This window comes from Sodiomyces alcalophilus (genome assembly GCF_042370955.1).
Source record: "Sodiomyces alcalophilus JCM 7366 unplaced genomic scaffold ACRALscaffold_2, whole genome shotgun sequence".
NCBI classification, from domain to species: Eukaryota; Fungi; Ascomycota; class Sordariomycetes; order Glomerellales; family Plectosphaerellaceae; genus Sodiomyces; species Sodiomyces alcalophilus.
Window position 1 is genome coordinate 4,939,634 of NW_027263533.1, and position 14,051 is coordinate 4,953,684.

The 14,051-nt window shown below is 57.2% G+C and overlaps 5 protein-coding genes across 5 annotated transcripts; 3 read left to right on the forward strand and 2 right to left on the reverse strand.

Moving 5' to 3' along the window:
• The first annotated feature begins 125 nt into the window (after nucleotides 1-125).
• ACRALDRAFT_1061919 (uncharacterized protein) lies at nucleotides 126-3,055 on the forward strand. The gene is made up of 4 exons (XM_071016504.1): nucleotides 126-1,362; nucleotides 1,423-1,492; nucleotides 1,569-2,052; nucleotides 2,110-3,055. Exons 1-4 carry the CDS (start codon nucleotides 429-431, stop codon nucleotides 2,533-2,535), a joined length of 1,914 nt encoding a protein of 637 aa, XP_070877847.1. The 5' UTR covers nucleotides 126-428; the 3' UTR covers nucleotides 2,536-3,055.
• Nucleotides 3,056-3,502: 447 nt separating this feature from the next.
• On the forward strand, nucleotides 3,503-4,796 carry ACRALDRAFT_2040908 (uncharacterized protein; the record flags this gene model as incomplete). Its single annotated transcript, XM_071021104.1, has 5 exons — nucleotides 3,503-3,516; nucleotides 3,584-3,608; nucleotides 3,671-3,807; nucleotides 3,895-3,951; nucleotides 4,028-4,796. 5 exons carry the CDS (start codon nucleotides 3,503-3,505, stop codon nucleotides 4,794-4,796), a joined length of 1,002 nt encoding a protein of 333 aa, XP_070877848.1.
• A 659-nt stretch (nucleotides 4,797-5,455) lies between these two features.
• Nucleotides 5,456-7,066, reverse strand: ACRALDRAFT_2080318 (uncharacterized protein; the record flags this gene model as incomplete). Its single annotated transcript, XM_071022382.1, has 2 exons — nucleotides 5,456-6,850; nucleotides 6,998-7,066. Coding segments are annotated over 2 exons (1,464 nt in total), but the record flags the coding sequence as incomplete, so codon positions are not given.
• Nucleotides 7,067-9,102: 2,036 nt separating this feature from the next.
• Nucleotides 9,103-11,478, forward strand: ACRALDRAFT_1061922 (uncharacterized protein). Its single transcript, XM_071016505.1, has one exon. It carries the CDS (start codon nucleotides 9,541-9,543, stop codon nucleotides 10,807-10,809), a length of 1,269 nt encoding a protein of 422 aa, XP_070877850.1. The 5' UTR covers nucleotides 9,103-9,540; the 3' UTR covers nucleotides 10,810-11,478.
• Nucleotides 11,479-11,533: 55 nt separating this feature from the next.
• On the reverse strand, nucleotides 11,534-13,500 carry ACRALDRAFT_1080497 (uncharacterized protein). The gene is made up of 2 exons (XM_071019029.1): nucleotides 13,087-13,500; nucleotides 11,534-13,015 (listed from the first exon to the last, which is right to left on the reverse strand). The coding sequence occupies exons 1-2, from the start codon at nucleotides 13,349-13,351 to the stop codon at nucleotides 11,568-11,570; spliced, it is 1,713 nt and encodes a 570-aa protein (XP_070877851.1). The 5' UTR covers nucleotides 13,352-13,500; the 3' UTR covers nucleotides 11,534-11,567.
• Between the last annotated feature and the right edge of the window lie 551 nt (nucleotides 13,501-14,051).

The window sequence follows — 14,051 nt, forward strand, 5'->3', positions numbered from 1 at the left end:
CCGAAGTGATGCTGGTGCGCAGAGCGAGAGGAAGAGGAGCAGATGAGCGCATCCGATAGTGGCAGAAGTGAGTGCACATAACGCTTCGGTCCCACGATTCCCGCGATTCCCACCACCGTCACCAACCTTTGACGCTGCTTCCTCCAACGCTTTCCAGATTTCAACATCACCTCTACATTTGCCTCGAGGCCTTTTTTTTTCATCTTTCCTCACTTGGCTTTTTTACTGCCAGATTTATCTTAGTTTCTCTCCAAGATACTATCCCCGCGCTCCCTGCTACCCACAACACTCTCCTCTCTCTTCCCTGAATCGGGCACGTGGAAGAAGGGGAAAATTGAACAATCACGACCGAGGCCCGCCGTGGGTTTCGTACAGAACTTTAACATACCAATCTCCAGCAGAGTTGCTCCATTCAATATCGCATTGTGATGGCGGCTGCAGGGCCAATGCCGCCTTCGCTCGCTCCAGAGCAGGCGGCATTAGATCAAGACAGCACCGTCTCGAGTCCCCTGAGTGACGTGGACGACGGAGACGAGGAGGCCTCACTCGAGGGCATGCATCTCAATACGAGTCGGCATCGAGAAGAAGACGACCCAGCGTCCGATTCCGACAGCAACCTCTCCGAAGCGAATGATACAGAGGCAGAAACAGAACGCCTGCACGACACCCCTCGATCCGAACGACATCGAGACGTGACCGCCAGACAATACAGTGATACCCAAATATTTCAGAATACGCCAAGCAAGTTGCAGAAGACGTATTCCATCGTCGACGTAGCAGGCGACGGTGATGACGATTTGTCCGACCACGACATCGTCTCGATGCTATCGAGTCGACGTGGCGAGACAACACCCACCATCAAACCTGGCAAGCTCGTCGAAACCACGCCTGAGCTAGACAGCCAAGATTCTGCCGAGAACAAGAAGCGGAAACGGTCGCTCGGCGCCGAACAATCCGATTCCGACCAACCCTTGAGAAAGCGTACCAGTTCGATGGCCACCGCCGACCGAGCCAAACACATCACTCCTCGCGAAGATGGAGAGGAAGATGACGAGCACTCGACGCAACCCAGTGGTAACATTACTGGCGCAGAGTCTGGGATTGAAGACGCACAGGAGTTACCTCCTCCGGTGGGGAAGCCCAAGACGTCGCGTGGACCGGCCAGTCCAAGCAAAAAGTCAACCACTAAGAAGAAGGCCACACGAAACGGTGCCAAGCGTAAAACCGAGAATCGCGAAGATGAAGAAGTCGATACCCACGAAGAGGGAGCCGCCGTCGAAGAATCGGAGCAACAAGCCGAGGATCGGGCGGCTGCCGAGGCAGAACAAGAGGCAGAAGCTGCGGCGAGAGATGCCGAAGAGCGTAAGAGAGGAGCATACAGAAGCAAACTTTAGCACGGGTGGCTGACGAGACTTTCCGCAGTAGAGAGGAAACAGGCTGCTTTGGAAGAGTGGAATGAGCTCGAGGCGAAATTCGGCCTCTTCCGCGAACGGTACGTGCCCCTAATGACGAAAGGGTTGGCGGACTTGTTTATTTTCTCGTGCTAACTGGAGACTTCCTACCCACAGCCTTTACAAGGATCGCTTAGAACACCTCGAGATGGAGGAACAGTCCCTCCAGGCCGACCCGCCGACACACTCCGAGTATCTCCTCATGAAGCAATGCCTAGACGAACGTCTTGAAGCAAGACTGCAACAGATCAACAAGGAAAACGAGCTGGTAATGGCGGCACTCGAACGGGTGTCCATCGCGCGCAAGGCACAGATCTGGAACCAGTTCTACCAAGGTGTAAGGGAAAAGAGGGGGCAATACCTCGAAGAGCTCAATCGAGAGTGGTTCATGACGCAGAACGCACGACGAAGTGCGCATAGCGTGCCGGAATACGGGATTCACTTTCCTGCCGACCAAGCCCAGCGCACGAGGAACGCGGTGGCATACAACACGGAGGTTTCGTACCTGTCGGGCCTCGCAAAACATGAAGGCTTCCCCGCGGTGCCTCCCATACGTGGGGCGAGCGGTGCGGAGATTGAGGAAGACTTGGAAGCCATGAGGGTACGTCGCAGGGTTGCAGGGAACGTCCAGTCATGAAGCGCTAATGTGCCCTGCTAGCGATTCGCGCATCTCCCGCAACGGCCGCCCGCGCAGCCTTCGGAAAACTACCAGGCCGTGTCGCTCGGCGGTACCCTCGGCCCGGCAGGCGAGCAGTTCCTCAAGAACACCCCGTGGGCGAATCCGAACCACCTCTCCCACCAGGCGGCTTCAGTCCCCCCACAGGCGGTCGCAGCCCCTAGTGCCGGGCTCGAGGCGCTCGCGCGCCTACCGGCGGTGTCCCGGGCGAACGGTCAGGGCCACCCGCACTCGGCATCCGCCATGGCGGACGTGTCGCCCGAGGTACTGTCCATGGCGGACGTTCTGACGCATGACATGCCGCACTCGAAGCGGGCGGCGAGCGTGGGAATTCGTCGGGGGTCAAAGGCAGCGCAGGCGCAAGAAGCTCCGCCGAGACGGGATACTGCCATGACTGTGGCGAGTTGAAAATCGATCCAGACGGTTTTTGCCACAGTCTGTTCACTCTGCTGTTTCCGCTTTCTGCTTGAACCTTTTTCTTACTGCGATGATACCCTCAAGCTAGCTGGCGCGCTGCATGGCATGGCATGGCATGGCATGGCAAGGCCCTGTTCCTCTCTGTTCCCTTTGTCCTTGGGAAAAAGAAAGACATATTGGAGACCCGGAATTTTGTAAATAGGTGGGATCGGCATCGACTATCGATGCTGGGCTTTTGTCTCTCGGGGAGGGTGTTTGGCATACATTGGAGAAACAGGAAAAGAGAAGATGACGCTCTGGTTTGTTTCCGGAAGGCCAATGAACTGGATATGCCCGGGAAAATGTACATACAGTTAAGGATGTCTCTGTGTTTTGATTCTAATCGACGGCCTATTCATGCATTTGTGGCGTTATACTTGGATATTCTGTCCCAGTCGCGCATTTCACTATAGCAGCGTCGTTGCCAGGACAGAAGGGATACTGCGTTCTGCGATCCCAAGATAAATAGATCAATTACTTCCCGATGAATCCAGTATTTACCAGCGAGTAATACCTCTGTCCCATAAATTCAGGAAATTGCATGAGATGTTTTATAGATGTTTTGTTTCCATGCTGCGAGTTCCAAGGTCCGGTCCCGAGCCTCACGTGCGACCCACACCGCGGGGTCGGCAACTTTAGACGCCGACCTCCATTTTTCGTTTTTTTTTTTTCTACGGCGCATCTTTCAAGCGGTCGACGAGCTCCCTCTACCAGCACTGTATACCAGCAACACTCATTGCCCAGCGACACTCCTAGCTGGGAATTCGAAAGACAAGAACTGCATTGTCCCTGGATACATTTATTGTCTCTCAACCTTTTCCATCTTCAATTCATTCTTCCCCGACGGCCTAGCGTCGTCTTGTGTACTACACAGCCTTGCGCATCCCGGTTACAGAATTGGACGGCAACCCAGCACACGATGCTTCGCCAAATGTAATATTATCCTTGAAACTGCAGTCATTGCTTTACCGTTGAGATTCTAATGCGCCTTGACTTATAGAAAACCGCGCAACGCGCGCAGCAAGGTAACCACCCGACCCGAACACGCCCCGGTACGACCAGCCCCAGACACTGACACCGCCCACAGCGCGCGTTGGAAAAGATGCAGCCCAAGGTGGTCGAAAACCCCAAGACGGCTCTGTTCCTCCGCGGAACAAAATGCTCGCAAGTGGTGGTCGATGCCATGAATGACCTCTACGCCATGCGCTTGCCCTTTGCCAAGAAGTTGGTCTTGCCGTCTTGTCTTACCACCCCCTTGATGAAGCGAGGCGAATCTTTCAAGGCCAGGAACTGAACCACCGATTCGTATAGGTTCTCCAAGAAGAATAACATTGCGTCGCCGTTCGAATCAGTACAATCCTTCGAATTGTAAGAACATACACCTGCTCTTCTGCCTACTCCAACCCCATACTAGTCGAGTGTTGCTGACCACGGCGACCATCAGCTTCTCGGAGAAGAACGACGCCAGTATCTTCCTTTTCGGCACGACATCCAAGAAGCGACCGCACATGATCACCCTCGTCCGCACCTTCGGCCACAAGGTCCTCGACATGCTCGAGCTGCACGTCGACCCCGACACCTTCCGCTCGCTCAACCAGTTCCAGGGCAAAAAGTTCACCGTCGGCCAGCGGCCCATGGTCGTCTTCAGCGGCACGGCATGGGACAGCCCCGTGGCCAACGAGTACACCATGGCCAAGTCGCTCCTGACCGACTTTTTCTGCAACCGCGAGCAGGGGGCCGACGCCATCGACGTCGAGGGCCTGCGGTACATCATCTCCCTGGCGGCGGAGGAGGAGTCGGCGACGGCGACGGCGGCGTCCGCGCTGGGAAGCAGCGGCATCGCACAACCCCGCATCCGGCTGCGCGTCTACACCATCCGCACCAAGCGGTCCGGCGGCCGGCTGCCCCGCGTCGAAGTGGACGAGATGGGCCCCCGGATCGACTTCCGCGTCGGCCGCATGCAGCCGCCCGACGAGGACATGCTGAAGGAGGCCATGCGGAAGCCCAAGGGCACGGAGGAGAAGACGAAGAAGAACATCACCACCGACGCGCTGGGTTACAAGATGGGCCGCGTGCACCTGGGCAGGCAGGACCTGAGCAAGCTGCAGACCAGGAAGCTGAAGGGCTTGAAGCGGAACCGGGACATGGCGAGCGACGACGGCATGGAGGATGTCGTGGATGAGGAGGAGCCGAAGCGGAGCAAGAAGGAGTAAAAATGGAAGCGTTTGTTTTTACGCACTTTCTTTGTCGCTTTTGCTTTTCCTCGTTCTCGGTATAACGCCGCATGATGGGTCCTTGCTCGGCGTTCTTTGGCGTTTCTGGCTCCGGTGATCCCATATGGAAGAACAGAAAAAAGGAAGAGAAAAATAAAGAAAAGGCAGGGAGATGGGTCGGGTCATTAAGGACATTGGATCCATCGAGAACCAGATCAAGATGAGATGCTCTAGATTGTATTTATATTTATATGATCTGAGAAGACGGAAAAGTAGGGGGAAATCCAAGATGCTACAAACCCATGTAGACGCCCATGACAATATCTCCATTTGTCAATACATTCCCAAACATGGCCCATGCTCTTTCTCCCCGTATGTTATCGATGGCAAGGCATATCGCCTGTTAACTGGGGTTTCTTTGGTATTTGTCCAAACCGTAACGCATTCCGTGCCGCTGAACCATATCGTATCGCCTGGTCTTCGCACTATGTTTACCATATCCCGAGGGATATGTTATGATCCGGGTCCTGGTCCTATCCCTCCAACTCCAAGTAAATCCACTACCCAAACCGATAAGCAAAACCTCTCAAACGCCGTCGAAACTACAACAAAGACTTGATCCTGCACTGCCCTTCTCATATGGGGAGCGCATCGATCGGGATGGGGATGGGAGGCAAAGCTTGTGCCCTAGCGAGCAAACCGGAGAGGATCTCGATGTGGTTGACAAAGGTCTCGTTCATCATGGTGGCGTTCTTGTCGTTGCGGCTCTCCTCCGAGACCCAGTCGGCGCCCCAGACGTCCGGCGGGATGACGGCGCCGTCGTAGAGGGCGATGCGGATGGGCCACTCCAGGTGGCTCCACCAGGGGCTGCTGGCCTCGAACTGGGAGACGATACCCATGACCTCGCGGCGTGCGGCGCCGTGGAGCCACCAGACCGACTCGAGGCTCTTGAGGAGGGCGAAGAAGCAGGCGAGCACGGCGAGGGAGCGGGGCCGGCGGGCTTCGAGGAGGTCGAGGAACCGCTTCGAGACGGTGGCCGGGAAGGCGAGGGCGGCGCCGCGGTGCGGGAGCTTGTGGGCCCAGTTGAGCACGGCGACGGCGTGGAGGTAGGACTGGCGGGTGGCGGCGGCGACGGCGGGGTCGGCGCTCTCCTCGGGTTCGTCGGCCAGCTCGGCGTCGAGCCCCTCGAGGAGGTGGCCGAAGAAGGAGGTGGAGCCGCTCGCGTCGAGGTCGAGCTGCAGCACGGGCTGCGAGTCGATGATGGGTATGACGATGTTGCTGGTGCGCAGCCAGGGCCACGACGAGGCGACGACCGTCTTGACGCCCTGGAAGGCGTGGAACCAGGAGAGCGGGAGCGAGTAGACGCTGGTGGGGTCGTTGGGGTCGGCCTCGTCGCGGATGAAGATGCGCGAGGCGCTGGACTGGAAGGCGATGAGGGTGGCGGTCAGGAAGAGCGTCTCGGCGTTCTGCTGGCTGATGCCCTTGTTCAGCGAGGCGCAGTAGTCGGAGAGGCTGGAGGCCATGTAGGCGTGCGAGGCGCGGACGAGGTCCTTGTCTTCCGGGTGGAGGGAGCGGAGATGGAGGGCGGCCACGGCGAGCATGGCGTCGGCGAGGTACGAGGCACCGTCGCCTTCAAAGGCGAGGCGGGGGACCGTGTTTTGCCAAATGTCGTCGGTGATGGGCGAGTTGACGACCAAGGTCCGGGACGTCATGGATGTGTACTGGTGGATGAGGCGTAGTTCCAGCAGCCTGTTGTGCGGTCTCGAACTGCGGAGGGGTGCAGACGGTGCCACGAGAAGTGGCGTAGCGGCGGCCGACACGGCAGGTGACGGGTGTGTCGGCGTGGGGGTCTTCGAATTGTGGATTGGGTGGAAGAAGGGGGAGGCGGTGGCGGCGGTGGCAGACGAGGTGGGAGAGAGCGGCCGTTGCGACGGCACTGGGGTCCGGGCGGCCGAAGGAGAGTCACCGGCGGTGATTACGAGGCTTCGGATTTCAAAGTCGCATGATACGCCATGCTTGACGCAATTGCCACACCTCGGATGGACCTCATCACACTGGATAATTGGGCATCGTCAGTCCAGGGTCGACCTTACGCTTTCCCCTTCCCGTCCCTCCCCCTCGTCCATTCCGTGAATGGTACCGTGGGACGAGGACGTGATATACAGACTCTCAAGAGTATGGGGCATTGAATGCAGACATACCTTGATTTTCCGCGATTTACATCTCCGACATCCAGCTCTCGACTTCTTGTGGGACCTTCTCGGTGGCATCTTATCCTGACCGTGCGATTGGGAAGTAAATGCAGGAATCTCGGGTTGAGCCAAGTATCCCGTCTTAAACGAAACTCTTATTTATTGATCAAGAATGCAATGTGGAAGTGCCTGGTTCGGATAGTATGTCCTTCGCTCCCGAAGACGAGGAGTAGGGTCGAAGCCGCAGTGCATATCCAATGCAGTGTTAAGGGACGGCCAAGGTTTGTTCGTCTTTGAACGGAAACGGCTGCCAGCAAGATTCGTACTCGATAACTGCCTCGACGTATCTCTACATCGGGCCTAGATGGGACGTTTCGACAGGGTCGGGCGTGACTGTGAGGTTGTTGTGTAGCGTGGCAGATGGACGGTGAACGCGATCCCCAGAATCCAGGGACGTTGGAGTTGTGGTTGGCGGGGCGGGGGGCTTGGTTGCGTGGGCTGGTGCTAAGCCACATCTTGGTGGCGTTGGCGATGTGGCTGACAAGCTATCAGAATCTGTGGCGCCGCCTAATTACCAGACGGTCGGATGTACAACGTACGAATACCTGGACGTTGTACCTATCGGCGTTCCATCAATCGGAGCTTTGATAGTCCGGGGTCACCAATTTCCCAAGCAACCCAACCCTCATGGGCACGTACTTCGTACAACATACGTTGTATGTAACTCTGGTCCCGGTTATCGGCGTCAAGTGCAGGGGCAGACCAATGGACGGCCGGTCGCCTTATTAAAACAGCAGATCGCGCCGTGGGAGGGGGTTAAGCGGCTAATATGGCGGACAACTCGCACGCCGACCGAGTTCTCGACCTCGTTTCTCCTCGATTCAACCAACTCGAGAACATTGCCGACTGTTATGTATTGCGGAACAGGTCTCTCCGCGAATTAGCGCCGATATTCACTCGACTGAGACTTTGTTTTCCTTCTAGCTTGCAGGTTACAGATGAGTAGGTGAGGGGGAGGCCACGTTGTCTCGAATCGTTACATCTGTAAACTTGGCCGCCATCTGCGTCGTCCTACTATGGACGTGTGGCCGACTATGTAAACGCAAGAGCAACCAGTGATTGGATGTAAAACGGAGAGAACTGCCGAGCCCATTCATCCTTTTCGTCAAATGAGCCCTGTCTCAGACAGCTTACTCGGTATTCTTCAAGTCGAGTCAGGACTCGGTTGAATTTGAAAGCAAGGAACGGAACGGAAAAGAAGGAATGTCATGGACGATTTATAACGCACTGGTACAAGAAAGTACACAAATGCCACAAGCGCACATTCCATTTCTTCTCCGAAGTACTTCCATGCGGTGGTTCCATTCTGAATGTCACGGGTGTAGCATTCTACACTAGGGTCCAAGGAGTGTGTATTCCCTGAGCAATCCTTGGCGTAGGGCGTTGTCCATATCACGTGACCACACCACTGGCCTCGCCACAGCGGGAGATGCTATTAGCGACATGATTACAAAACCTAAAAAGCACGACATTTCACGGGCATCTGGGTCTGACAGCTATTCGCTCGAGTCGCATTGGGTTATACATGGAATACGGAATTGCGTGATCGAGAATCTCGAGGCGGTCCTACTGCTTACGGAGCGGACGTGCTGTCCAAGTCCGACCCGGCCGGAGGGATTCGGATATGAGTACCGAGGTACTTACGGACACTGTACTCCGGACGTCGTCCGAGTGATACGCCATGTCCCTAACATATTTACCCGGACGTACAACGTACTTTGTAGGATGAGACAAGGGAGAAGCAAACAAACCGAAAGATGATGAAATAAGTGGAAATAATGTAAATAAAGGATAGAGAGAGAGGGAGAGGGGAAGAAAGGATAAAACAAAGAGGGGGAGATGGAAAACATACGATACCATACGACAAACTCCATACGGTACCTTACGTCGTATGTACACTACGTTGTACATACATACTTCGTACTGAGAGGTACGCCGTGGTATTGCGGGGTCTGGTGTATCTTGACATGACATGACCCTACGCTACTGTAAGTACCCATATCCATTACCTACCCATTACCTACTACCCGCCAGTCTAGCATCAAAGGAGGCAAGAGCCAGGCACTTGATTTCGACGATTTCCATGCTTGTTCAAAAGAGGCAAGTGTCGCCTTTGCTTGCCGGGATTTGCGCCTTTCCGCCCTCGCTTCCGCCACTCATTCTCTGCACTTCTTCTTTGTACTCCTCTTATTATCAAGCAACCCTCCCGCCCTTCTCAACCCCTCCATATATTCCTAGAGACAGACTGCCCGCATCAACCTATACAGCTTACGTCCATCTGAATCCCCGACTCCCTCTGTCTCTCCCTTACCGCGTCTGCTCTGACTTGGTGCAGATCGCCCCTCAAAACCCGACCGTAGCTAACCGGCATCTCCTTTGCGCCGTTAGTAACCAGTACTTATATTCCACACCGCCCTCTTTTCTCCCTTTTTTAGCCCCTCACTCCCCAGAATCATCATTATCGCTCTTTCCACGCTTCACCACTCGCCATCATGACGATCCCCGCCGACCACCCTATTGAGACCCCTCCGAGGGCGCCTTCACCTGTTCACAAGTTCGGTACTCTGGCTGTCCATGCCGGTAGCCCTCACGACCCGACCACGGGCGCCGTCATCGCGCCCATCTCCCTCTCCACCACCTTTGCCCAGTCGGCTGTGGGAAAGCCAGTCGGCCAGTACGAATATGCCCGCTCATCCAACCCCAACCGCGACAACTTTGAACAGGCCGTCGCCGCTCTCGAGCACGCCAAGTACGCCCTCGCCTTCTCCTCGGGTAGCGCCACCACTGCCGTCGTCCTCCAGAGCCTAGCCGCCGGCTCCCATGTCATCTCCGTTTCCGACGTCTATGGCGGCACCCACCGCTACTTCACCAAGGTCGCCAAGGCCCACGGCGTCAAGGTCACCTTCACGCCCGAGATCGAGGTCGACATCAGCGAGCACATCACCCCGCAGACCCGGCTCGTCTGGATCGAGTCGCCCAGCAACCCGACCCTCCGCCTAGTCGACATCCGCGCCGTCGCCACCCAGGCCCACAAGCACGGCATCATGGTCGTCGTCGACAACACCTTCCTCTCCCCCTACATCCAGAACCCGCTCGACCACGGCGCCGACATTGTCGTCCACTCCGTCACCAAGTACATCAACGGCCACTCCGACGTCGTCATGGGCGTCGCCGCCTTCAACTCGGACGACCTCAAGGACCGCCTCGGCTTCCTGCAAAACGCCATCGGCGCCGTCCCCTCCGCCTTTGACTGCTGGCTCGCCCACCGCGGCCTCAAGACCCTGCATCTCCGCGCCCGCGAGGCCTCCCGCAACGCGACCTCGGTCGCACACGCCCTCGAGGCCTCCCCGCACGTCATCAGCGTCAACTACCCCGGCCTCGACTCCCACCCGCACCGGGAAATCGCCAAGCGTCAGCACCGCGACGCCATGGGCGGCGGCATGCTCTCCTTCCGCGTCAAGGGCGGCCACGATGCCGCCGAGCGCTTCTGCCAGGCCACCGCCATCTTCACCCTCGCCGAGTCGCTCGGCGGCGTCGAATCCCTCGTCGAGGTCCCCAGCAGCATGACCCACGCAGGCATCCCCCGCGACCAGCGCGAGGCCGTCGGCGTCTTCGACGACCTTGTCCGCATCAGCTGCGGCGTTGAAGATGCCGACGACCTCACCCGCGATGTCCTCCAAGCCCTCGAAAAGGCCGTTGCCGGGACATCGCAGCCCAAGCCCAACGGGTCCAACGGCGTCGATGGGGCCAATGGGAAATGAACTGCGGTGACCTGCGGAAACAATTAGAAAGGGAAGGAGATGCAGAGAAAAAAAAAAAACGAAAATAGCTAGAGGGAAAAGAGGAAGGTCAAAGAAAACGTGTCAGCGGCGATCTGGCACTGGTGGTTTGCATGGTCTTGGGTATTGGAATGGGCAGGCATTTTTAATGAATGAGACAGCTGCGGGGAAAATAACGAGCAGGACTCCCGTCGTTTTCCAAACCAGAGAGCCCGGGCTTTCACGCCCTTTAGTATATCTCTTCTTGGCTGAGGGTCGGGACATCAGGTGGTCGTATTGCGTCTTCATAGTTGGCTTTCATTGGATCGTGAGTTGCTGGAAGAGCTGAAGAGGGACATTTGGCATAGATGCGACAGCCAGAGGCAAAAGAAAAAAAAGAGCCTCATATAACTTGCATTACCATCTCACACCGTCAGCGTTTATCCATTGTATTTCCCAATTATTCATTACTTAGAGATGGTGAGCCGGGAGAGGATGGAGTGTTTGCACGTATCTTCAAATCAGCCAGGAACTGCGCGAGCCTAGAGATGAACAGAGAGGAAGGGTATCTCGGTATTCCTGCACCGTGCCGTAGTAAATGATATATCCCAAAAATAACTGCGCTATGCTAACCCCTCCCAAACATTGATATCCAGAAAAGTCCGTCCCATTATAACCAAGGACGAAAGAAAAAGGACGAAAAAATTAAGGTGCGAGAGAGGACAGTAGACATATACGACCTCTTAAGCAGCCGGTCTGCCTTATAGATAACCCCCGGGTTGCTGCGGGAACACATCGTCGTCGACCGCCGGCGCACCGCCCACACTCGTCATGGTGTCGACGAGGTCCCTCTCCACAAGCCCCAGCTCCTGCCTACGCCATCGCTGAAGCTCGCTCATGCCCTTCGACGCCGTCTCGGCGATGTAGTGGAGCTCCTCGAGGGTGCCGGCGTTGTAATTGGGAAACACCCCGTCGATGCTGCGCCGCCAGCGGCTGGTGGGGTTGTGGACGGCGGTCTGGTAGGCGTTGGCATCGTAGTCGGCGACGCGGAAGGCGGCGGGTCGGGGGCGGAGCTCGTCGACGAGGCGGTCGTCCCGCGGGTCGGGGGGCAGGTAGGTAACGGGCCGGCCGTCTGGGGGCGGGGCCCGGGGCTGGGCGATGCCGAGGACGACCTCGACGAAGCGCTGGGCGACGCTGCGGCCGAGGCCGCTGGGGTCGAGGAAGTCGAACTCGGGCGAGGCGAAGCGGAGGGGCGGCGCGGCGGGTTGGCCGTCGGCGCCGTTGTGGTGCAGGACGTCGTCGTGGATGAAGTGGTCGTAGCCCAGGAAGGCGGCGCGGCAGACGCGGAGGGACGGGCAGCGGGAGCGGACCTGCATGGCCATCCACACGTCCTCCGGGCCCGGGCGCTTGTTGGGGAGGCCGACCCAGAGGACCTCGGTGGAGTCTGGGTTGACGTGGCGGCCTTGTTCGGCCTTGAGGTAGACCTCGTTGAGGTAGAGCTCGCGCAGGGTGGGGCCGAAGGCGCGGGCCATGGCGGGAAGGACGTCGGGGCCGAGTTCGATGCGCTTGAGCTCCAGGCACGTCAGGTGGGGGATGCTGAAAAGGTCCCGGCCGTTGCGTATGGTCAGGTAGGGTTCGGGTAGGGAGCGGGCGTTCCATTCGAGCAGAGGCACGTGCCAGGCCTTGGTCTGCTTGAGGCCGCGCGGTGGGCGACGGTCGTCATCGTTGCCGACGAGGCAAAGCGTGCGGAGATGTTCGGCGTGGCGGGTGAGGTGCCAGAGGAACGAGGTGTGGCGGGGACGGCGTATGGTCAAGACGAGATTCTCGAGGCGGTGAAGGATGTGCATAATGTTGGACACATCGGAGGGGTTGCTCCACAGGTTATCTATGGTATGATCGGAAAGGTTCTCTAGCACGAGGGTGCGCAGGGGGACGGCATCCTCCTCGGAGAGACGCCCGGCGAGGGCGGAGAAGGTGTTGGCCAGGACCATGGTGGCGGCGTTGCAGCGCTGGTCGACGAATTGGAAGGGAAGGTCGACGCGGAGGCGTTCTAGGTAGCGGCAGTTGAAGAGGACCTCTTCGACGGTACGGCGGTACTCGATTTCTGTGAAGGAGGTTTCGCTCATGGAGTATCGGTTCTGGAGGGACCATATAAAGTCCTTCATACTCGGAATTTCGTCGAAAATGGTGGAGAGAAACTCGACTTCGACTGTGGCAAGGAAGACGAGGTGTCAGCCAGATCTGGGGGGTGGGGGGTATAGCAAAGAGGTAGCAACATACGTTCATCGCGGAGAACGGTCAGGTCGATGTACAAGGCTTTGCAATGCTTGCCGATTGTCTGGAGAGCATCGGGATCAGGCCGACGACGACCGCTGGCCGCACTGAGGCGACTGAATTCGAGAGCAACCGTCCGCAAAGCGTGCGGCTTTAGATAGCGATCGAAGGCGCGGCAAACGAGCCGCAGTTCAAGGACGACATTTCGGGGCCCTTGATCGATGCACTGCTGTAGTATGGCGTCGAGAAGCTCTCTGGGGAGGACGTCCATGGTCGCGGGCGGCGGGCAGCAGAGAACGACGCGTCTCTCGGAACGGGAGGCGCGTGACCAACCAGTCTATGGCAAGACGAGAGAAACCGTCCGTGACGCCCTGCCGAACGGGAATACGGGATCGTCAAAAGTGCGCAAGACTGAACGGTAGAGGCAATAGAGCGATCAACGTTTGTAAAGATGAGGTAGAAAACGAATAGACGTAGGTACAAGCCGCTAATGCCAAAGGAAGGGGTCGGTGTCCTCAGAGAGGGGCAAGGGATCTCGAGAGCCGATTGGCCTTGTTCTTCTCCAAAGTGGCTAGGAACTCAGGAACATGACGCACCGAAACACACCTTTATGCTCGTTCTCTTCCAACGTGCCGTGGCTGACTTGCACCATTGATCGATTGTATCCGCAGAGGGCGTGGTCTTCCGGCTGGTTTTCCTCGTCTACAATGTACAAAAGATGCTTGATGTCGTCCATATCTTTATGAATCGATCTACGGCGCGCTGATGGTTGCCTGCTGGTACCACCTGATACGATGGCGGTCTCCCTCGATCGCAAGCTGATTATTCGCAATACTCTATACCAACACTCCCCTCGTATACCTGGTCTTCGAAGATGTCGGTGGCTGCAATGTCGATTTTGTCTTCCTCGTTCAGCTTCCTTTTGGGTCCTGAACCCGCTGACTGGCTTATTACGAGTCACTCGGAGCGGC

Bases quoted from the DNA above. Each gene is read 5' to 3' on its own strand.
- ACRALDRAFT_1061919 (XM_071016504.1), top strand. From the start codon at position 429: ATGGCGGCTGCAGGGCCAATGCCGCCTTCGCTCGCTCCAGAGCAGGCG. The intron at 1,493-1,568 runs GTACGTGCCCCT...TCCTACCCACAG, and splicing joins TTCGGCCTCTTCCGCGAACG to CCTTTACAAGGATCGCTTAG. The intron at 2,053-2,109 runs GTACGTCGCAGG...GTGCCCTGCTAG, and splicing joins AAGACTTGGAAGCCATGAGG to CGATTCGCGCATCTCCCGCA.
- ACRALDRAFT_1061922 (XM_071016505.1), top strand. From the start codon at position 9,541: ATGACGATCCCCGCCGACCACCCTATTGAGACCCCTCCGAGGGCGCCT.
- ACRALDRAFT_1080497 (XM_071019029.1), bottom strand. From the start codon at position 13,351: ATGGACGTCCTCCCCAGAGAGCTTCTCGACGCCATACTACAGCAGTGC. The intron at 13,016-13,086 runs GTATGTTGCTAC...TCCTTGCCACAG, and splicing joins GACCGTTCTCCGCGATGAAC to TCGAAGTCGAGTTTCTCTCC.